At 40.4% G+C, this 24,775-nt stretch overlaps 1 protein-coding gene across 3 annotated transcripts in view; it reads left to right on the plus strand.

Annotated features, from left to right (window-relative positions):
• The first annotated feature begins 680 nt into the window (after window positions 1–680).
• The window catches only part of SLCO5A1 (solute carrier organic anion transporter family member 5A1), a 59,743-nt gene continuing 35,648 nt past the window's right edge, over window positions 681–24,775 (plus strand). The window contains exons 1-2 of one of the 3 annotated variants that reach the window (XM_083747691.1): window positions 681–840; window positions 6,433–7,890. In XM_083747691.1, coding sequence (XP_083603817.1) covers window positions 6,924–7,890 — 967 coding nt within the window. In that variant the 5' untranslated portion in view covers window positions 681–840; window positions 6,433–6,923. Of the gene's footprint in view, window positions 841–4,243; window positions 4,767–6,432; window positions 7,891–24,775 lie in introns of those variants that run through there. The other 2 variants (XM_083747692.1, XM_083747693.1) reach the window with 2 other exon arrangements.

A 24,775-nucleotide genomic window follows, 5' to 3' on the forward strand; every position in this document is an offset into this window, starting at 1 on the left:
TGTGCAACTTTTCACCACCCCATCATTACAAGCAGCACCTTTGTCTTCTGCACCTGGTTCCTCTGGGTCCCCCTTGCTTCATGCAGGATGCTATTTTAGCAAGACATTCCTTGCACCTCAATAGGTACAGCTAGTGATGGGATAGGGATGTCTGACTGTAATCCTATGAATATACATAGAAATGTGGAATGTCTGTAGAATTCCAACTCAGAAGAAAACAACTGATCTGCTGAGTTCTTTCTGATGTCACTACTATCTGATTTATTTATATTTACTGGGTTATTTGAAGCACAGGGATATTAGTGATGGGATTTGTTTATGTTGTCCCTGATCCAATGTGACTACAAGTGGAAGAATGTATTGTATAGGACTAGCAACATGAGAGAATTGAAGTGGCACCAATCAAGCAAGACTCAAAAGCCCAGTGAATATTACTGTTGTTCTGGAAAACATCTGGAGGGCACCAGGTTGGGAAAGGCTGGTTTAATGTGCTAAAGTATTTTAAAGTGCAACTTTCTGCTTGTCTACTCAGAAGTAAGCCCCACTGAGTTCATAAGATTGCAGCCTAAGAAACTAAATAATTGGCTTGCAATGTTTCATCATAAGCAATGAGGGAACTTTGTTTCCTGATTGGATCCTGCTTTCACCCTGCTCTGTGATGCAGTAACTGTAATTACAACAGTCCTATCTCCAGCTGATCTTAAAACAACCTAGGTCAGCTCAGACATATTCATTCAAATGGGATGAAATACTGGAGAGCGCTGTGGTTATACAGGCCTCCCTTCTAACCAGCTACTGAATTGGCTGAATCAAGGTCATAACTGGTTCTGCCCTGAGCAGGTAGGTACAGAATTTCTTTTCCCACTGGCAACCTTTTGTTGTGGTCAAACTAAGGGACCTGGGTTCAAAACTATAAAAGGATGGAAGACTGGCAAGGCCTCAAAATAGTGTGTGGAGCCCCTAGGCCAAGCAGGTTCATGTTTCAAGTGGGGATACAGCAATAGGAGCTAAGATGTATTTAACGATAAGGAACAACTCAGACACAACATTTATTGTAAAGCAGTAAACAAAAATGAAGGAGAATGGAGTCAAATATTATCCACAGGTGAGTGATTGTACTTTCAGGCCTATCTTTTGTTACATAGTCCTAGGCTTGAATACACATGTAGGCCTCAGTCTCACTCACTGGTTGTGGCACTGTGATGTTTGGCTGCTCTCTCCTTCCTTTTCTTGCCTGGGAGGTTTCTTCACTCCTGTAGATTCTTAGTCTAGGGTTGCCATATTTCAAAAGGTGAAAATCCGGATGGATTTGCAAAATCACAAAGAAATTGAGCATTTTTTTTAAAAAAAAGGAAAATTGGCAAAATCAACACTGCCAACATCTGATGCAATACATCCAGGTTTTCCTGGACATTTAATCAGTTTTGCACCCGGACGCTGCTTTTGGATCCAGTACTCCAAATATGTCCAGGAAATTACAGATAGCCAAATCCTGTCTATGTCCGGCAAATTCCAGTCGTATGGCAACCCTAGGCTATGGTGGCTCATTTACCAAAAGTAATAGATTTTGCATTTTGTGTATACAGTGGTACCTCGGGTTAAGTACTTAATTCGTTCCGGAGGTCCGTTATTAACCTGAAACTGTTCTTAACCTGAAGCACCACTTTAGCTAATGGGGGCCTCCTGCCGCTGTGCCGCCGGAGCACGATTTCTGTTCGCATCCTGAAGCACTATTTCTGGGTTAGCAGAGTCTGTGACCTGAAGCGTATGTAACCTGAGGTACCACTATATTCAGTTCTGACCAAACTAAACCACCTAAAGCAAAATATACATCAGTATGACTCCCCCCCCCCCCAGAACTGACCAAGGGTCATCTGGTCTACCCCTGCCAATATGACTATAAAATCTGCATCCCCCTCTTTCAATTTAACAAGTGAAGGGAATTAAGGGGCTCAGTGCGAGATGGCAAATTGTTGGGGGAGCCTCCCTCAACAGAAAAGGCCGGAGTTGGGAGCAGAGTGGGCAGTGAAGTGACCTAGAAAGAAAGCAGCAAGCTGGAGCAACGTTTGAGAGCTACGTTTGATTTCTGTTTGAATCCAAAGCTGCGGTATAGGACTTTTTGGGGTGTTAATGCTGCGAACCCCTCCATTGTAGACAGGTTGTAAATATATCTAAATATACCTATCTATTATAATGAAACCACAGTCTCTGCTGGGCCTCATTCCCAAAAGGAAACGGGAACTTACTCAAAGCGCTTGGAAGCCCTGGAATCTTGCACCACTTGGGAGTGGTATGCAACAATATTTAGCTGCAGTGGAAGATTTAGAGCAATCATGCACTGAAATTGGATTAAAAAATCAGAAATTGTTCCTGTGATAAAGAGATTAAGAAAACCTATGTTTTGGACTCTGGGCATGTGAGGCCCTGGAACTGACTAAATGCCTGGTATAAGTGGCATTAAAAATTAAGCCAGCAGTTAATTGACAGGCAGACTTTGCATTTGTCCAGGTTGTGGACCAGAGGAAGACACCATACGAAATAAACTGAAACCATACCCCAAACCCCCATCTATATTGCCAGACTAGTGTAAATTCCATACATCAGCGTGTTAAGAAAAAGCCAGAATACATGATTGAAATGGAGATCCAATGGTTATCACTGGCAAGCCAAATGGGGATGTGTGCATATGTGTTGATTTGACCAATTCAGGGAACTGAAGTAACACTTGAAGGCTAGAGGTGACATTGCATGATTGTGATTGGTTACTGAAAACTCTGTCACTTGCTCTACTTCTCCCAGAGGGAGGAGCAAGAGCCACAATATATGGGGACACTAAGATCCTCAGAACAGCAGGAGGCAGTGCTACTGATACGAGTTGCTGCACAGGACACATGTGAGTAATAACTTGGCCCTCTGGTATACAGAGTACATCAAAGAACTCACAAAAGTTTATTTTTAAATTTATAATTATTTCTTTCCTAGGTAAATATAAAAGAGAAATTGCAATATGCCTTTTGTTAATATATGATAGAATGTGCTGTCCTCAATGTTTGCCGTCTCATTCAAGTTTGTATTATTTTTTATTTATTATACATATAGCAGTGCCCACCTGTATGTTCTGAAATGTTGTAGAAGTTGTAAGCACAACTCTTGGTATGATATGCAATTAGAAAGCTGTTGGAGTGGAATGAGGTCAAAATCTAAATAAATACGATTTGTGGATAAATGTGTGTAGAGGTGTGCACATGGTTCAGGTTCTTGATGGCAATTTTAGTCTGAAATTGCATGACTAATGTTGCATGGCAGGCACAAGACAATTTGTTGTCTGATGCGAAAGACAAGATTGATTTCCCTTATGCATTTCTTGTATAGAAAGAAGCTGATTTGGCAGTTGAATCTTAATCCAACACTGGCAGTGAGACAGTGTACCTGAGGTGGCTGTCTTACTTTGCCTAAATGGTAGGAATGGCCCTGCTAAAGTGACAGTCAATTCTATTTGGATTAGCATGTTATAGCCTTGAGTGGAAATGGTCTGAAGGTGCACGACAAACCAACTTTACTGAAGCAACAGTCCACATCTTTTCCATGCCAGGATGGGAAACTCTCTGAGAAACCCATGTATGCCACCTTGTGCTCCCTGAATGAAAGGCAAGCTTTAATTGTAATAAATAAAATATGCTATGGCTCAAAGGAAAGTTATGGCTTGAGAGTTTTCAGCATTTAAGTAACTCACATTGATAGGTAATCTTGTCATTGATAGGTAATCTTGTCAGTTAAGATAGCTAAACAAATTAGCTCTTTTGTTGTCATAATATGTACCATTGTGACCTTTTTTGGTTCCTCGCAGGTAAAGGGTCAGTGAAGACTTTTTTTTCATTCTTCTGGTGCTTTTAATGGAGGGGAATCTGCTGGTGCATTGTTCCCACACCCTTTAAAACGCCTTTTTTAAAAAATGTATCTTTGTGGCCTTATCTTGGTGTGCTGTCTCAGGTGCGCAGGAACTAGATTTTATTATACTGTTAAATTAATTTCGCTGTATAAATATGTATTAATTATGATTACGGCTACTCCTACTAACTGTAAAACACAACCGCTCTACCCATAGCGAGTTTACTTTGAAGGGACTCCCGCTACATTCAACGGGTTTCCCCCTTAGCGTGCATATAGGACTGCATTTCTGGGGTGGATTTTTTTATTTTATTATCACTGGAACAAGCCCACTTCAGCCGAAGGGCGGCGAGGGGATTTCGGCTCTGAGGAGAATGCTGGTGTGTTGTGTGTGCTCGCCACGGAATCTTCTATGGGTAGGGCTCTCTCTCTCTTCTTTTGCCCCTTCCGGCGAGAGTTCCTCTCTGTGGCGGTTCTTCGCCAGCCTCGCGGCTCCCTCTCTTGACTCCAGGGGAAGCCAATCTGCGTCCCTCTTGGAAAGGCAGGAGCAGGTGGATCGACACAGCCGCTGGGAGACGTTTCTCCTCACAAAGGAGAGGGGAGGGGACGGAGTGCGCCTGCGCGCTCCACGCGGCCTCGCTCCTAGAGACGGCGCGAGGGGGGGGGGGAGGAAACTCCGCATTGAGTGTCAGGCCGGGTGAGGAAGGGAGTTCAAGGGGAGACACCGGGGAGTCGCTACCTACAGGCGGTAGCAACCCAGCTAGAGCCGGGGCGGCTGGCTTTCTGCCCTTCCTCCTGCCTCTCTCGCCTTTCCATTCCTCCCCCCCCCCCCACCGCTTTCCCTCCCGGCTTCCCACGGATACGAGCCAGCGAGCTGTGTGAGTAATAGGCTGTTTCTTCATCTCGGAAGGGTGCTGTTGGATGGCGGGGAGGGATGCCTTGCATTATAATCCCTTCGCGCTTCTCTCTCCCCCCCCCCGCTTGATCCCCCCCCCCTTCCCTTGTTCCTTCGCGGGTTCCCTTTAACTTCTTCCAGATCTGCCTTCCCTGTGAGCTTCCTCGAGGCTTAAAGTTTTGGGACTCGGCGCTGCACGGAGCGAGCCCCCACAGCTAGAAAGGAGACAAAAGCCGGTGGGAGAGTCTGGGGGCGGACACAGAGGCATCTCTTCCACCTAGGCACGACCACTAAGTGGCCAGCTTTGTTTCCTTAGGAGAATGTGAAGTCGGTGCACAGGGATGGGGTAATAGTATTAGGGAGAACTTGTGGAAATAGGAAGTCATCTAAGGTGACAGTCCTATGCACGTTTAACTGCCGATGAACTCAGCGGGACTTGCTTCCGAGGGTGCGGGTTTAGAATTGCTCCGAAAGTCCTGGAGTTTCAGAGATTAAAATATGTTACAGACAGACTGGCGTGTGCGAACTGGTTTCTAGCTCTTTGGGAAGGCAGTGTGCATGCCGCGTGCATGGAACTTATTGTGCAGGCTGCTGCATGGCAGCGGCAGCTGTCTAGTTAAACGGATTCTTTGCGCCTTCCCCTGCCTTTTAATTTCGATTTTTTTTTATATATCCCAGTATGTAGCGGTGCCTTTATATTTTAGCACAAAGCCCAGGCAAACGCTCACAAAGCCAAGCACGGAGCTTTATAAATGTTACTCTTCCAGATGGAGATGCAGATGGGCACTTTTTTCTGGCCAAACACACTGATGCATGTGGCTGTGTGGATCATTCTGTGCCCCAAGACTGCCTGTGTGAGGGTGTTTTGAGCATGCAGATATGTGCATGAAATTGCACTTGCTTGCCATTACTGTGTACCAGAGACATACAAATAATGCTTGTCTTGTATGTTGATATTGGGATGGTACATGTCTGTCAGATATGTACTGAGATTTTCTTTATTTCCTGTGCCTATTTTTTCCCTTGTCTTTCGGAGAGCCTCCTGTGAAACTCCAGTCCTTGTTATCAGGAGCCCAAGGAAGCAAAATGGATGAGGTGCAGACAGTCTCTGATGTCTTGCTATTTGTAATTGAATATTTATTCCAGTATATTTATTTTTAGCCATGAAAATAAAGGAGTTAGTATGTTGACATTTGCTATTGCATCAGAGTTAATAAAAGGGGCTATAGTGTCTGCATAAGGACACTTGTGTGTTATGCATGTAATTCTTTTATAAATATCTCTTTTTACAAAGGGTAGGCTGGTGAGGTGGGGAAAGAAATCGCTGAAATGAACCTGATTTTGCCTTCATATATTTTCGAGGGATAATTTTTTGTTGTGTTGATGCTGTAACCACTTCTCATTTATTAAAATGAATGTCATATCAATAGGCTGTTACTGCTTCTGATTGTAGTGGAGGGCAAGAAGATTCCAGCCATCCTGCTTTTATTGTTCAGGGGAGAGTGCCTGATAATAGAGATTGCTGTGTCCTTTTCTAGCCCCAGGGAGCAGCAGCTGGGAACTACTGCTGGGTGAAGCAGGACAAAAGCAGCATACTGACCTTCTTTACTTGATCTCTCTCTCTCTCTCTCTCTCTCTCTGCCTTACAGATTGGCAGATTTACCACCAGGAGTCTTTAAACTGGAGACAGGGAGAGGACATCCTTCAAATCCATATCCTGGTGGCCGATGATGCAGGCATTCAAGGACTCTTTCCCAGAGCTGCTAGGTTTCTCTAAGAGCTCTGGCACTTCTTCGCTGCTAAACGTGTCCAATTAATCCACGTGGGAATGTGCTTGCAGAGGGGGAGAGGCCCAGTCCGATCCGTTTATAGCTCAGCTGCTGGCAGGGGGGAACAGGTCCTTAAGCAGTACTAAGAAGGATGGAGCCACAAAAGAATCTGCTGGGCACGTGCTCTGATGCACTGATTTGACAGTGTTGGATTGCAGACTCCTTTATTCCAGAGTGGCTGTGGCTGATGTTGAAAGCCACAGTGCATGCTTGCGTGCTCATGGGATGAAAAGACAGCATTGATTTTCAACGAGATTATGCATCTGATTGGAAAGTGGTAACTCTCAGTCCAAACTGGGCTTGTGATCAGCATGCTTTTGTCAGGGATAACAAAGCAGCAGAAGCACCAGCGCCCAAATTCTCTTGGGGGACAGCAGCCAGAAAAGCCAGATGAGAGCTTCAGGTCCAAGAGCTTGCCGGTTCTGAATGGATCTGTTCCACCGATTAACACCTCACAAAGTGCTCTCATTACAGCCAAAAGGAACTTACAGAGCTTCCAGGGGGGTTCTGATCAGAGATGTGGCCTTGACCCTGACACATTAGCACATCGCAGCAATGTTGCTGCTGCTGCTACTGCTTCTTCCAGGACTATGTTCTCTTTTACAGCTTCCAGTTTTTCAAGAATTGGGAGTTTTGCTGAAAGAACAGGCTGCAATAACTCTGCCAGCATTAGTAAAGGGGTTTCACCAGCTTCTACGCTGCTGGCAATCCCAGGTAGAAAATTTCTCAATGTAGTATTGATAGATTCTAGGTTCTTCTTGGTGTGCATGTGCTTCCTGACTTTCATCCAGTCCCTTATGGTCTCTGGCTATCTGAGCAGTGTTATCACCACCATTGAAAGGAGGTACAGTCTGAAAAGTTCTGAGTCTGGGCTGCTGGTCAGCTGTTTTGATATTGGCAGCCTGGTGGTAGTGGTTTTCATCAGTTACTTTGGGGGACGAGGACGAAGGCCTCTGTGGCTTGCTGTCGGTGGATTATTTATTGCACTTGGGGCTGCCATGTTTTCTTTACCTCATTTCATCTCTCCACCATATCAGATCCAGGAATTGAACTCTTCTGTCTCTAATGACGGCTTGTGCATGACTGGCAATAACTCCAAAGACCATGCGGAGTTGCCAGAGTGTTTCAGGGATTCAGGTGGAAAGGACCACTCACTCTATGTAGCTTTATTTATTTGTGCCCAAATTCTCATTGGCATGGGCTCCACACCCATCTACACCTTGGGACCAACCTACTTGGATGACAATGTCAAGAAAGAAAACTCATCACTCTACCTAGGTAAGATGGCTGTGTGTAAAAACAGATGTGCGTTGAAGGGGACATTAAAAAAAGCCCCAGAAGATAGTCAGCAGTGGTATTGGCTCTGCATTTAAATTTACTAGCATTTATGTAGTGTAAATGTTGCATTTAACGTTTCATAAGAACTCAGACTTTGGCAGCTGTTACCAGCTCTTCTGAGAACTTTGCTTCATTGGCTCATGGTTTGTATTTTCTTCCATAATGAAGTATCTTTTCAAGTAGTGATTGGGAGAGATTTAATTAGGTACTTGATTTTTCAGTTGAAATCTGAGGTATGTGAACATGCTTCAGTTTCAGTGGATTGGTTGGCTAGCACTTGTCTGTCTCGGAAGACAATGGAAGAGTGTGCCTTTGGGGGTGAAGCCGAACCATTGGAGAGTTAAAGCACTTGCTGTGACTGTAGAGACCAATACATGAGAACATGCTTGGTTGTACCTGGGGCAGATGAAGGTGTCCGGTTGTGCTGATGGCGTTTCTTCTTTACATGTGATTTTTTAAAAATATAGGTCCAGACTCAACAAACGTAGCACACTAGTGGAAGCCAGTGTAAGGCTCCCATTAGCACACCAGGGCTTTCCCTTTCTGCCTTCCCTAAAGCCATTCTGGAAGGTCAGTAGAACCCCCCAGAATAGCACGCAAGAGAAGATAGGGGGAATTGTTTCATCTGCCAAGCAGAAATGTTTGCGCTGATGGATTGACTAGAAGAGAGTCACCTTGAATTCTTCCCTCAGTGACCAGGTTGTTACAGTGTCTTGAGTTTTGCTTTTTATAATGCCTGATAAATAGTTCAATCCACTTAGGTTGGTGTTTTTCAACCTAAATACACCCATCATTCTCAGCCATCTTAGCTGATGGTCAGGGATGATGGGAGTTTTAGTCTAACAATATCTAGGGACCCAACATCCACAGGAACGATGTTGGGGCCCAGGATACTAAAGATTATTGAAAGCAATGATGATGAAGTCCCATTATACAGTATATACCAATTTCCAGCAGAGACAAGGGTGCCTCAGTGCCATCAGCTCAGAGAGCTGAAAATGGCTGGAGGTTACAGAAACTAGTTATTTTGTGCATCCATGACATTATGCTTACTTACCTCAGCCAGCATTTCACCAAAAATAGACATTTGGCCGTGTAATGATCTGTAATGATACAAATGTACTTCCTAGGAAAAGTTAATAAGATACTTAAATTTCAAAAACTTTTTTGACTGAAAATCAGATTCTATCAGCAACATTTGAAGGCTGACACAAGGCTGAAATTCATCCTCCAAACTGAAAACTAAATCAGAGATCAAATGTTGAAATTTAGATTTTACGACTTGGGTTTTTTGATATCTTAATGCAGTATTTTTCTTCTTAAAATTAGGGAGTTGATTATTTCTCCTTGTAACTTGGTGTACTTTGAATTCATTTAAGTATGCATGGTGGATTATATTGGTGAAATCATTTATAATTACCTGAAACTACAATTTAGTTGTCCGTTTTTAACAGTACCACTATGGTACTAATGTATGCATGGGCAATATATTTGCACGCTAAACCACTAAATTTTCTTACTTTTTGTTATACTGGGTCCTACAGACTCTACTGTGCTTGTAATAGCTCACTCTACTACAAGTAACTGATTTTAGTACAAGTTGATGCTTCCAGGTTCTTCTGCTTAGTCTGATTAGAGTTCACTTTTCTGTAAGTTATAAAGTCAGTTCAAAAATACTGGCAGCAGTTCAGTCTTTTCCATGTTACAGCTAGGTTCTCTCATTCTTTTGCCTATTTTCCAAAAATATCATTGGTGAAGGTGGTATGCCTTCATATTTTTTTAAAAGCTTAAAAAAGCAAATTGTTTTATGTAATTTTAAAGAGAGCAGGAATTCTTGAAGAGATTGGCAATGCATGCATATTACAATTTCTAAAAAAATTGTTTGCAGCATATAAATGAAAAAATGTTGTACCCCTATGGGTCTTTTTAAATATCTTAATATTGTCCTTTTGTTGGCAAAGGAACATTCATTATCTGTAAGTTCCTCATATTTTGTTAGAGTCAAGTGGCAGTGAATAGAAGGTGGACTGCTTTTTCCTCCTTTTTCTAGACAGCCCTTCCCTAGTTCCTCATTGTTGGTTCCAACATTTTTGTTGGACTTCCCTCCCACCATCCTTGTCAATTGGTCGTGCTGGCTGGGGCTGATGTGCTGGAATCCAACAACATTTGAAGGGCCACCGGTACACCATTCCTGGTCTAGTAGAACTAGTAGCCTTTTTCCTAGAATATATTGGTTAAATATTATGACACTGTACTCTTGGGAGCTTCACAGATATGCTTCCCATGAGAAGAAAATTGAATTTTGAAATATGAAAAGATTATGGTTAACATCAGTTCACTATTTTCAGAGAAAATTATACAAACTCAATACTGTCCTGCAGTATGTAACTCCCATTGATTCTTACTAGATGTGCATGGGGTGGGTGCACAAGATTGCAGCCACAGAGAAAATTACTGGTACTAAATTACAATGCAAAATCAGTGTTTTAATGTAGAAATAATAATTATACAGTGGTACCTCGGGTTACACATGCTTCAGGTTACATACGCTTCAGGTTACAGACTCCGCTAACCCAGAAATAGAAACTCGGGTTAAGAACTTTGCTTCAGGATGAGAACAGAAATCATGTGGCGGCGGCACAGCAGCAGCAGGAGGCCCCATTAGCTAAAGTGCTGCTTCAGGTTAAGAACAGTTTCAGGTTAAGAATGGACCTCTGGAACGAATTAAGTACTTAACCCACTGTATAAATATTATTGCTTCCCAACCATTGTTTAGTCATTTTTGCTTTCCAGCAGTTGTTTCACAGGAGAATAAAATAATAATTAATTTTAAGAGTGTTTACTGTTTTGGGAGATGTTATTATTGAGCATTTAATAGTGCAGTCCTTGACATATCTACTTGGAAGTAATGTGACTTATTAGCTGGTAAGTGAGGCTAGAATTGCAGCCTTAGGCAATGAAACTCCTTATCTATAAAGGGAAGTGTCACAGATTTGTTGATTATACTTGTTCTTTTACGTTAACTGAAAGAGAATCTAGATGGGTTCTTATTTGCTGTATTGGAGAAGCCTTGTTGTCTGGTTCCATACCCAGATTACTACTAAAGAAACTCAGTTGTCCTGGGAAGAATTTATTTTGTCAGCTCTGTCCAAAGCACCATATGGTTTCCTTGAAAACAAGAATTTTGTTGCTGTGATCGAGGGTGTCCAGATGCAACAGAAGCAAGGGGTCTGCACTTTCAATAAATGCACAGAAGAGAAAAATTCAGCAGGTGTAGCTGGACATGCAAACTGCACCTACTGAAATCCCCTCTGCTGCATAGCAAAGATGCAGAAGCCCTGTTCTCTTTTGCATCAGGACACCCTTCTGTGACCTGTGCTCATAAAACACTCAGAATTGAGTGCTCTACCAGGGACAGCCATTTGAAGATGCAGCTGGTGCAAATTGCTGCAACCTGTCTTCTTCCAGATGGCACTAATAGCACATAAAGCCAGTACTGCAGCAATAGCACTAATGTCCAAGCCCAGATCAAATATATTGTTTGTAATTGATTATTTTCATGGAAAGGAAGGGTAGAAAAATAAATAAACCGGTCCTAACTTTCCACAGACTTGAGAACTGCAACTGTATCAGCAAGTTCTCTCCCCCCACCCCAATGAATCTACTTCCTTGCTCGTTTGGAAGAATCATTGCTCAAAGCTCTGTGGGTTTTTTTTACCACTAGGCAGTTGATTCAGCATGGTAGAATGTGGCCCGTGCCAAAGTTTGTGTCCTAAGTACACTTTCCCAATGGATTTTCAAAACGAATACAAGGTTTGTTTATTGCATCCAGTTTCTTAGAGGATTTCAGCATATTTGTTTCCTTTTAGGAATTGCAATGCTGCTCATCAGTAAAAGCATTTTAGAATAGCAATATAAAAATGTTATAAACATTTAATAGAAATAATCAAGAGAATAACAGATCAAAAAACCGTATCAAGTTTAGAAATCTGTCTATTATGAATAGCTTGGGGAAATAAAAAAGATAATTTACATTAGTGTGAATGCCAGTCAAGCCTCTGTGTGTGTGTGTGTGTGTGTGTGTGTGAGAGAGAGAGAGAGAGAGAGAGAGAGAGAGAGAGAGAGAGAGAGAATTTCCTAAGCAGAATACAGTACCACAACAGAGAAGCCCTTCTCTAGTTATCTCCTGCCTCATGACCTGGAAGAGGGCTTCGAAAGATCTCTGTGCATGGGCAAGTTGGTGTGGGAGAAGATAACCATTCAGGTCCTAAGCTGGGTAGGACTTTATGTACCAGCAATCTGAATTATGCTTAGAAATTGATTAGGTAAGCACTGGTGAGATGTATTTCTAATGACCAGTCCTGGTTAGTGGCTGCATTTTGAGCTACCTGAAATTTGTGACCAGTTTTTAAAGGCAGCCTGCATTGAAGTAGCCTAGGCCAAAATTTACCAGAGCAGGGACAGCCATGATCAAATTACCTCTAAGAGGGCTTGCAGCTGATGTATCTGCCTCAGCTAGTGAAAGGGTGCTCTGTGTGCCAATGAAACTATGTGGGCTTCCAGCAACCAGGCTGGATCAATGAGAATCCCCAGACTGTGAGCCTCATTCTTCAGCAGAAATGCAGTGCCCTTCAGAACAGGTTGAATATCACCTCCCTGGACAGAGAAATCACCTATTATAAAGTACCTCCATTTTGTCAGTACTGATCTTTATTTGCTTGGCCTATATCCAGTCCATTACTGATTCCAAGCATTGATTCAGCACTTTAATTGCCTCACCTGAATCAGATGTAACAGAATGGTAGAAAGGAATAGTAGAACTGAATTTAATATGTGTATTGATGATACAAAACTGGAAAACAGTGGGTGTTCTCATTCAGCTATTAAGTATCCTAAGAGACAAGATTGAATCCTATTGGGAGTCTCTCAGTACCACCTTCTGGAATTGGCTTTTTGGATATGAGTGGGAACGCCATGCTTCTAGCTCCAAGTCCAGAGAGCCTGGCAAAAAACACACACACAAAAAACTCCAAACCACCCACCTGGATGATTAATGCAGTTTCTGTGCAGGAACTGAGCCTAAAACCAGATTGAAATGCATCCTCTGGTTCACATATTAAGTCTACATTTGGCTTAGCGTGAACAAGGAAGCCCATCTGGAAAATCATGACTGCTTTGCTCTCATGGCCTTGCTGCTGCTGTTCTACTGAGAACTAGGCCATAGTTTGGTTTAGCGTTACATACTAATCCAGGTTTGTGGTTTCTCTTGCTCCAAACAATGACCTATAACCTAGGTTTGATCTTGGCTGGCCACTCATGGTTTGTTTGAAATTACTTGTTAAATGAGATTTTGTGTGGCAATGTAAAGAAGGGAGCAGGGGGCGTTTACTGACATTAAATAGAAGGGAGCAGAGCAGCTATAGAAAATGTACAAAGAAGAGGGAAGGTGACTTGGCTGCTAGAAATATAGACAGACTTGAAAGGAAACCCACTGAGGCCATCAGTGCAACCCTAACCATATCCAGGGCTGAAACTAGGCTCTCTGTCACCCGGGTCAAAGACCCAGTTTGGCAGCACACACACACACCCTCAACACATTTATTCCTAAAGGACAAAAAATAGGCAATTTCATTCATTTTTTCATCTTTCTCTCTGGCTGAAGCCCAGGCATGCTGGGAGCCTAATGGTGCCCCTCTGGAGGCTTCACCCAAGGCAGAAACTTTGGCAGATCCCTCCTAGATAAAGCTCTGCCGTATCTACTCAAAAGGAAGTCATTTTTAATTCAGTGGGTCTTATTTCCAAATAAGTGCAGTTATGATTGCAGCCTAAGCCAACTTCTGGTCCAGTGGTTTGGTGGCCACACAGAATCATTATATGTGATTGAGGCTGCATGTGATTGCAGGGCTTTTTGGAGCCAGAGGATCTGGTGCTGGTATTTCATCATGTGATCTGGAAAACTCATTTGAGAAGCAGATTAACACCTTCCTATAGCTATCAATCAAGCAGAAATGTATTTTTGAAATTGAATTGTCTTGAGTTCACCAAGTTGAGAAAGCATAGTGTAAAACTGTTCACAAGAGATGCTACACCTAGAGAACCAAGCCCAGCCCTTATTTCCTCCTCTGGGGGAGCATGCAAGGAAATGTGATCATCCAGTCAGCCTCATGGGCATTTCCCTAGTATCCAGTAAAGATCAGATTAAAATAAAATAACGCACAACAATTTATGAATCACTGCTACTTCTCTTTTTTAAAAAAAAGATATTTATTAAAGTTTCAAAAATTATATAAAAACAAAACAACAATACACACAAAACGCAAACAAAAACAAGTATAATTTCAATCCCTTATTTTCTTATAACTTACTTCCCCGACCACCTCATACCTCCCCTTTCTGTATTCCAATTTCTAATTATTAATTCAGCAAATCCTCTCCCTTATTTTTCATTTAATTTTAGCCTTTCTTTTCTTTTTACTTAATCATTACAGCTGAAAACCACTTAATTTCTAAACCAATGTCATTCTAAAATTCATTAATTTTGCAATGTTTCCTAAGATAATCCTTAAATTTCTTCCAATCTTCTTCCGCCGTCTCTCTTCCCTGGTCTCGGATTCTGCCAGTCCCATATAGTCTATCACCTTCATCTGCCATTCTTCCAAGGTGGGTAGATCTTGTGTCTTCCAATACTTTGCGATGAGTATTCTTGCTGCTGTTGTAGCATACATAAAGAATGTTCTGAATCACTGCTACTTCTCAGGCACTGAAATCCAGCTTAATAAAAAAAGAAAAAAGTATTTCCGTATTTCTCAGAGGTATTGAGTTTGGTAACTCTCCAGAGAAAAGGAATTCCACCTCTTTGTGGCAGTGTAAGATCTAGAAACTTCACTATTTGGAGAGTGTAAGGTCTGAAATCCGTATCTGTAAAATTCAGTGCTTGGAATATGTATATGATTAATCTTCAGGGCCTTGAAATTTCATAATTAAGGACTAGGATTTGTTATCCCTTCTCTTCCCTCCAACCTTCCTCATACTTGAAAAACACCTCTATCTGGCAGATTGATTTCAACAGGCCTCAAAGTTGAAAGCTGCTCAGGCAGTTGGAACGTGAGAATAATCTCTGCTCTAAATGGATTAGTCAAATGAGCAGAGGGCAGGTGAGGCAGCCAAGGGCATATGATAAATGACATTCATCACGTGGCTGTGCTGTTCAGTCACATAGATGTTCCCTTATCTTATATGCCACGCTGCCTTATTTTTCAAATTCCTAAGAGGTTAGTTGTATCAGTAGAGGTCCCATCCTCTAACATACATGTGTGAGGGCAAGGCTGTAGGACTTGCATGACTAAATTTAAGATGCAAGTCAGAAATACCCTCAAAAGTTACATGGATTATGCGTCTGACTTTGTGTGCCTGTACCTGTAGGCAGAAAGGAATAGACTTCCTGGCTGATTCAAAAATCAAAATATAACTCAGTTTTTGAATGGGGAGTGCAGAGTTTTTGCAATGTATTTCTAGTGAAGACTTTTGCATTTTGTACTTAAATTACAGAATATAAACTTATTTCTCTAGACCATTTCCACAGAACTTCACAACTCCTTTTCTTTGAAAAAATATGCTTTCATACATAGTCACTTGAAAGTTTTGCATCACTGTAGACTTTGGTCCCCCAGAATGCTTTAAGAGCTGCCTGTTACTACACAGTAGTAATCCTGATTTTACAAAACTCACCTTATATAGATGTGGGAGTTATTTTATTTATTTTCCATGTTAATCCAGCTCAGTGGGTTGAGTGGCAACGTCATATCCTCTTAAGTGCAGGCATGCAAGCTCAGGCGGGACAGCTGTTTTGACATTCCTGACTGGGTGTCTTGCTCTTAGAAAGTGCATTTGATGCTTATACATAATCTCTTGGCTGTCTGCATCCCAGTCCATCTGTCAGGATGGCGCTGTGCCAATTTACAAGGTAAAGTGTCTTTTTTAGTCAGGCTAAGGTGCCAAGCAATTATACGTTTAGCAAGATAAGCCTGCAAAGTCCTGCGGTTTTTGCAGTGGGCTTCCTTGTGGATTGTAAAGACCGTGAATGAGTCAATCCCCTTATTGCTTGACACAGTAGCAATTTTAAAAATGCCCTGATATAAGTAGCATTAGTGAGAGAAGGAATGCTTTGGACTTTATTTACAGAAAAGAATGGCACAATTTAAAATCTCAGAACTTCAATCCCTGATAAATAACATAATGTCTGATGCATGGAACTTGTTCACAGTCAGTTCTGACTACTTCAGTGAACTCTGATCACAGAGATAAGATCTGCATCTTCGATAAGGATATTGTTCCATTAGTGGAGATTCAGAGAATTGTTTAAAATCACATGGTACAGTTGTGCTGGTGATGATAAGCAAGTCTAGCCCTGTTAAATTGCCTGGATGAGAGACCATATATGAGCCACAATAGCAGAGTATACATGTAATAAATAAGAAAGATGTACCGATATTTCTCATTCTGATTGTAAGCCTTGTGGTGTCAAATGTGCACTTGGGGCAGTGTGTCTGTTCTGTGGTTTAGAAGGAGATACCAAATCCTATCATAAACGTGATGAGCATTAGGTAGTTGGATCTGCAAGGCCACAATTAAGCTGCAGAAATAGCCCACAACCCTTTTCCTTTCCCCTTTCCCCTCTCCACTATTCTTCTGGCTCCTCTTTTACACCCCTACCCCCTGCAGAATTTTATTTTCCCCAATAGGAATTGATGCTGTTGACTTACATAGGAGAAAGTAAAGGATTCACTTGGACTATTATTTGGACTAAATTTACATCCTCTCTCCAATGACCACAGGCATGGATAATCAAACCAACCTCTCTCTACCCAGCCTCTTGTTTGGTTCAGTTTATGCAAAGGTGTAGCTGAACATTGGAAACTACGTAGCTCACTTTTATTCTTTTGAGTTGCTTTTTAGGCCCATTAAGTAGAAATGTGGATAAAGGTATATAAACACATAAATAAAATTACTCCCACTTTTTTGATGGGACTGAGGAGGAGTTAGGAACTTGCTCAAGCCATTAATTGCTGAAGTTGGCACTGAATTCAGGTTTCTCAGGTTAAAGAGACCCAAGTGCTCCAGTATTCCATGAATGAAGCCTATGGGTTTTGTGTGTGCTTCTGAGTGAAGATAGATGTAGGCCAGAACTTTTAAATGGGTGTGGAAGACCAGGTGGCTTCCTGCATTGTGTAACTGGAGAGCCACTCTAGGCTGTGCAGTGGGGCAATTGCACATGCACACACACGGCTTTTGTGTAGCCCATTTTGGGAAGTATTTGAATAATACTGCACTGTGGGACCCGAGGAAGCTTTAAAATGTTGGCAGTAGTACAGCCAAGGACTGGCTAGCATTTAATGGATGTGTGCCCAGTACATAGCAGTTCAAGGCCATCAGCAATGTCATCTGGCCCTGTTGGCTCCCTTATGAAAACAGTAATTTTTGGGTTTGACAGTGATGAAAGGCAAGCAGGACATCTGTGAGGAAATGAGTATATTGGGAGCTTTTGGCCTCCAGTTCCAGTCTGACTGGAATAAACAGCAAGGTGGGAATGCATAGAATAAGATGATGAATCTTATTCCAAAAATGGAAAATGTACATTTTTCATGTTGTATTTTTGCCTGCAAATAAAATATGCTAGCTTGGGGAAGGGCTGGAACTCACTGCCAGTGCACAGACTTTGGGAGCAAATGGCCACAGGTTAAATTCTTGGTGTTTCCAAGTAGGGTTTAGAGAGACTCCTATCTGAAACCCTGGAGAGCCATTGCCAGTTTGTGTTGACAAAATAGTCTGTCTTGGTATAATACAGCTTAGTATGTTTTTATAATGGTGGAAGTACTCAGACATGTGGTTCCCTACTCGCAGTCCGAAGTGATACATATTGAGAAGAGCTGTGCCACGCATTGCTTCTGCCTGGTTGAGATGGCTTGTCCAACGGGCTTAACAAGAAGGGTGGTTATTTTAAGAAACTGATACTTGGTAACTGAGCTATGGGATATTACCACCCTTTAAAAACTGAAACGGCATATTCATTTTCCTGCTAATCAAGTAAAGTATTTATATATTCCTTGGTTTGATACAGGATGGTTCAGTTGATTAGCCATTTGACTATCTCTTTTTGGCCAGCCAAATACTGGTTAAATATTTTCAAAGCATCAGTTTTATTCAAGTAACATTTTTCTGTCAACATTTTTGTTGTTGGAACAAATATACCTTAATCATCAACAGCTCTCATATGTGACTTACAGAAACAAGTCAGTTAACTGTTATGAAAAGATAAAATTCATTTTTAAATTGTAACGAATCATAACTTTTTACAATGTTATGTAAGTAAATGTGAATGATTCACAGAAGAGTTCTTATTTTTGACTTTATCCTGGAATACTAAGGTAATTTTGTTTAGAAAGAGATGCATACAGAAATTTTGAAAACAAGTCAGAACTGGAAGTTTCCATAAATTTTAGGATGCGTTATGTATCATGGTGGTGATAGTAAAAAATAGTAGAGTAGATTCCAAGTACAATGTACAACTTGATGTTTTAGCATCACTGATAGGAAAATTATTATTATTTATTAAATTTGTATACTGCCCTTCATCCAAAGATCACAGGGCAGTTCACAACATAAAAATACAAAATGTGAGCACAGCATACATAATGTGACTGAAGGAACAGATGGTGGCTATGGTGTCACAGTCTGGTGTTCTATGTCAGCTGTCATCTATTGCATGGTTTGCACTGATTTGTCTTATGCATGCTGCCAAGCTAATCCTCTCTGTGAGGCAAGCAGCAACAGAGCACAAATAAGTGCTAAGAGTTCAGAGTTCTTCTTTAAAAAGAGAATGGAAATGTTACATATTTATTTTAAAGTATTTCTGCTGCTTCAAAATTTGCTTCAAAATTGATTGCAAGGTTGCAAAAATTAGAACAAAAGATAAAATATGAAGTGCAACATACTAATATAGACCATAAATAAAAATACATATTAGAATACTTCATATTTTATACATCATCTGTGGCATTTTCGCTCACAGATTATCACTTCTTAAATTTAATAACTTATTCCTCTCTTTAATTGGAGCTCTTCAAGTATCACTGCATTTTTTGTATCCCTAATGGCTCATAATGTTCGCGAACTGAAGGCAATAGCTTTTGCAAAGCACCCTTAGAATTTCAGTTCCAGTGGCCTTGTAGAAAACCAACACAGTCTTGTAACACCTTACACTTTAAAGACTTACATTTGGAAGGCTGTTTTGAAATGTGGGATAAAAATAATTTAAATAAGGTTGATTCCAGAAAATAATAATAATTGTTGTGGTTGATGTTAATGCTAGTACAATTTTTTGGCCGTTGAACATGATCTACTTCCTACGTGTCAACAAAAATAAGTTTCTGCTAACTCATGTCCTCAGGGAAAGGCAGAGAAGAAGCCTCAAGAACGATGCTTAATCATATTATACCAGTTTTGCATCAGCAGCAGTTTTGGGGGGGTCAGTTTAAAGTGCTAGTTCTACTCTTTATGCCCTATATGATTTGGGGTAGATTATTTGAAGGACTTCATACATGAGGGATGTGGGACCTGTGGTCCTCCAGATGTTGGACTACAACTCCCTTCATCCCTGATCATTAGCCTTCCTGGCTGGGGTTGATGGAAGTTGGAGTCTGACAACATCTGAAGGGTCACAGGTTCCCCATCTCTAGCCTGCAACCACAAGGGTCTGTCTGCCTTTGGCCCTAATAAAGTGGCCTGATTAACATGCAAATTGAGGTTTGGTACAACACTTACCCAAACAGCTGTAATTAAGTGGTATACAAATTGTTGAAATAAAAATAGGTAAGTAAATAATTAAATAATAAAGCCCACATTTGCTTATGCAGGTCTGTAGCATCCCACTATTTCAGAATGTCGCTTCCAGATTCCTGACACAGGTAGTGGTGTAATCATTGGGAATTTCAGTGGACTTAGAAGTGTAATCCGAGGAACAATGAAGGAATATAAGAAGCTGTTCTTTGAGGCCCCTTCTGACTACAATTCTGTGATAGGAATAGCTTTGCCAGGCCATTTTAATTAATATACTGCTTTAGCGGTTGCTGAAGATATGTAAAAATGTACATTAGGCAATTTTAAAGTGTGAATATAGAGGGGAAATATCTGGTTTCTTCTATCATGCATGTACAATAATATTCTGCAGCAGTACTTTGATCTCCTCTGTCATCCATTTATGTAAAAGAGAACATCAAAGTTAAAATAGAATTTTGCCTTTAACAATTTCTTCAGTTCAGCAGATGGTGACTTTAATTAACCCGATTCACCAAAAACAGAATGCAGCACGTTATGCATCTTTCCAGCTCAAAATATCTCAAAGGCATTTTGCAGAAGTAATGAGCAAAATATTGGCTATGCAGAGTTTGCAAATGTAGCAGACATAATTAGTTCAGCAACATTTTACACAGACTTGCGTATTTGAATCTGATTTTGTAAAAGGGTATGCCAGTCTAGCGTACCATGCATAAGCTGATCATGCTAAGTGTAAGTGATTGGTGAAGTGGAGATGAACAATAAATAAGCCATAGACTTAGGCTTAACTTCTACCTTCAATGGTAGCTGGAAGTAGTAATTTGATTTTTAATAAGGGCATAGGAAGCTGCCTTATACAAAGTCAGACCATTGGTCAATCCAGCGAAGTACTATCTACTTACTGGCAGTGGCTGTCCAGGTTTGCCTCAGTGTGAGACAAGTTAATGGGTCTGAGAATACAGTCAGATGGAAACAATTCTTAGAAACCTGGTCCTTGACATATAAAAAGGATACCTGGGTGTTCAAAAGTGTTTTAAATGGATTATGTTCTTCATGTATGTGACCCCTGTATGTGGCCCCAATTGGCATATCCTGTAGTCTTATTTTCCATCTAATCTCTTTGAATCGCATGGTTTCTCTTTTACTTCAGGCAAGCACAACTTGATAGTATCTTTGAAGTATTAAATAACAACAACAGCAATACCATTTCCATATGGACACCTTGCTCCATGAGTTGTTCAGGCTAGACCTGCTGGAAAGATGTTTCTTAGAGCTGTGCATACTGATAAGTCCCACTATGTTCAGTGATGCTTGCTCCCTAGTAAGTCATTTTAGGAGTGCTGCCAAAGTATGTTTTAAGTGGTTGAGGATGTTTCTAAATTTGATTTGTCTGTTTTTTGTAGCAATTACTGATACCTGGTGCAGTGGATGGTTTGTTTGGATCACTGGGAGGGCAAGCATGTTAGTGTCCATTATTCCATAACAATGTACAATATTTATTTATTAGAATTTGATACTGCTCATCAGCAAACTCCTCTGGGCAGTTAACAAAAAGTATGAATTGATAAAATGCAAAATAAGATCAAACCTCCATTAGAAACAATAGCAATACAACTAGTGTAAAACCATAAAAAGCAAAACCAACAGCACTTCTGCAGGTAATCTCAGATGTCCCCCAAGCTACTCACCTGGTCCTTCAGATGGAGTGTGACACCATCAGGAACAGGTAACTTGCTGATCTTGGCAGGATTAAAGCACAGTGTATTGTTCCGAATCCAGTTCACCACTGCATTCAGACACTGATCCAGATCTTTCACAGCCTCTCCTGATTCATATGTTATGGAGAAATAAAGCTTCATGCTGCCAGAGTACTGATGACACCTTGCTCCAAAACGCCAAATTTTAATGGCAGCTAAGTGCAACTACCATTGTCTGTATCCAATACTATATTTTGTTGCTCAGCAAGATAATGCTGAAACCTGATTCATTACTTTAAGTATATCTGATATTGCATGGTTTTTTTTGTTATATTACTAAATATTATTGAAATTACTTTTTTATTATATGAAGGCAATATACCAACTAGTTCTATGTAAAAAGGTTGATGTTTACGTCTAAAAGCTGGGTAAAATGTGTCAAGATGTTCTGGGATAAGCTGCTCTTAATATCTGATGTTGATGTTGTTTGATTATGCTTTCTGTGGACTAATAATAGAGATACCGATTAATGTTTTTTACATGACAGAAAACAATTGTGTTGATGCTGTTTCTAGTTATGGAAGCTGAACACTAGTAGGTGTGAGTATGTGCAGTCTTTGCTTTGTAGCTACACGGACAGCAGTACTGATAGAACCATAAATTCATCGGTGTTTTTAGGACTGGGACACTCCCACAAGCTATCTCCAGTACCTATCACAATCTTCTATTCAATTTTTTCTGGTCTTAGCCTTAAGTGCTTACAACTAGCCTTCCTTGGCTGTACATATATATAATAAACCACCTTAAATGTTTCATTTGATAAAGGGGTCTGTTGCCTGCAAATGCTTATGCAATGAAAAATATTGTTCCTTGTTAAGGTCCTACAGGGCTTTTTGCTGTTTCTCTTTAGATTTTGCCTTGGGCCCAATAAATTACTTCACTTTCCCTCCCAGCGCCTGTCATTGCCTTTTTCTTAAAAATGACTTGATGGCATTTGTTTTGTGGTCAGTTTATCAACTCCGATATGAAGATTTAGTTAAGGATCATAGCATGGATGGAGATAGTGTTGTCAGTCATTGTTAAAATCACCAGTTGTTAAAGCAGTTTCAAACAGATTCTCATTGGCCTCTAACAACCCCAGCCAGTGTCACCCCCTACAGGAAACACCAATAGAAACATTTTCTGAAATGATTGAAACCAGGACGCTCAAAGCACAAATCTATTTTTAAAATACATTTGCCTTCCTACCAGTGTAATTCAGTAAACGGAACTGCACTTCTCAAAATACCTCTGTCCACTCCTTAGAAATTCCAAGTAAATTTCACTTGGCAAACAGCGATAAAAAATTGGGAATGGAGGTTACTTTCGTCATACTTTGGCAAACTATTCTTGCAGCAAATAGAATTTTATGGTGAACATGATTAGAGGTATATATGGAGAACTTGCAGCTAGATTTTTTTTGGGGGGTGTTTTTGCTTTCATACCATTAAAATTACGATTCACTTATCTTCCATGAATCCTGTGCTACATCCCACACCACTGTATTAGGCAAGTGAAGATTCATACCATTTTTAGTATATATCAACTGCTAGTGGGGTCCTGCTTTTGGCCGCTATGAGAACAGTCTGCTGGACTAGATGGCTCATTGGGTTGATCAAGCAGGTTCATCTTACGTTCTTACTAGAGCTGACAGCCAGAGAGAAGACAAAGGTGAGAAGGAATCAAAGAGGCAAGAATGGATCCTGTGAACCAGTTCTTAGAACCAAACTAAACGTGATGTGAAATGCAGTGGTGATGTATCTGATAACAGATCTTCAGTTTATTTTCTAATTAGTCCCACATTATGGCTTTATGTCAGGAAACACAGATTGCAAATGCAGTTTTCAACTGGCTATACTTCTGTGACCCAGGATAATTTAATTTACTACACTTAATTCATGCGAACTGAAAATTTAAAAAAACATGTGACAAAATCTGATTTATTTCTAGAGGCAAAAACACTTTGTTAAAAATGTATAATTATAATTAATAAGAGAAATAGGACATTAGGGCTGTTAGATGGATTCACAGTATTCAGCTGAAAAATAAAATCATTATTGCTTTGTTGAAAGCTCCCTGGAGCTTACTTGGTGACTTTAAATTATGTACATGTGCATATTTTTTACATTTATATTGACACTTTGGGAATGTTTATAGAAAATGTGTTGGGAAACTAGCAATGCTAGAGGGTCTTTAGGTTTTAATTGCTGTTGTAACATTTATTTTCCTTCATTATTCTGAATGAGATTAATTTTGGTTGAGAGGAAATACCACAACATATTATTGAAGTCTTTTCTTAATTAATATTTAGAATAGTCCCAACAGTCCCTTCCAACATGCTAGAGATGGAGATCTGGCCTAAGCTTCATACTGTCTTATGATATTAGATCTTAGGTCTGATTCATACGTTTGACTACTTGTGCGGTGGTAGCTGCCTCTAATGCAACATCTTGAGCACAGCCCCATGTACTAAGTTAAAAGCAACTCATCATGTAGCTTAAGGAGATTTTGATCATATCCCGAAAAAAGGAACCAACAAGGTTGTCTTATCAAATTACTGTGAGCTGAGTATTAAGAAATATTTTCTATAGTATTGCTTAGTACTCTTGGTTTTTTTTTTTGCTTCTTTAAGGACAGTTGCAAAGATGCCTTTTAAATTAACTGTACATTGTTATCTGGAATGTGACATTGTTATTAGGGGATAATTATATTTAATTTATAAATATCAAACATTTTTTCATAATAGACATGAGTATATTTGGTTGCAGAGAAAACTTTAAGAAAACCCTATTTTCTAGTTGGCTTAAAAAATAATTGGCTTTTAACAACACTTTTGAAATAACTACATGTGTACAAGGTGTTTTGTACATAGACATTGTTGGCACATTTGGAACTCAAGAAGAGGCAGAATTTCTGTTTGTACATTACACAGGCAGAAGTTATGCAGAATACAGTATGTGTAGAAAGTGAGAATAAGGACTGTGAACACAGTCCATGCACCCCTCCTCCACATCAAGAATCCTTTTACGTGAGTGTGCACTTGAATTACTTACAAAAATTCTACAACATTTTATCTATAGACTATTGTTATTCAACACCTAAAACCATAAGGTGCTATGCAAAAACTAAAAACAGACTTTGTCCACACGCCTACAATATGAAAGTGAAGGAAAGAAAACAGTGAGTATCTCACAAAAAAGGGAAAGTAGCAGTGTTGGGCTCATAAGAAAAATACAAAAATCTGTGTTAGGGTTATA

The sequence above is a fragment of the Podarcis gaigeae genome (assembly GCF_964106915.1).
Source record: "Podarcis gaigeae genome assembly, chromosome: 7".
Taxonomy (NCBI): domain Eukaryota; kingdom Metazoa; phylum Chordata; class Lepidosauria; order Squamata; family Lacertidae; genus Podarcis; species Podarcis gaigeae.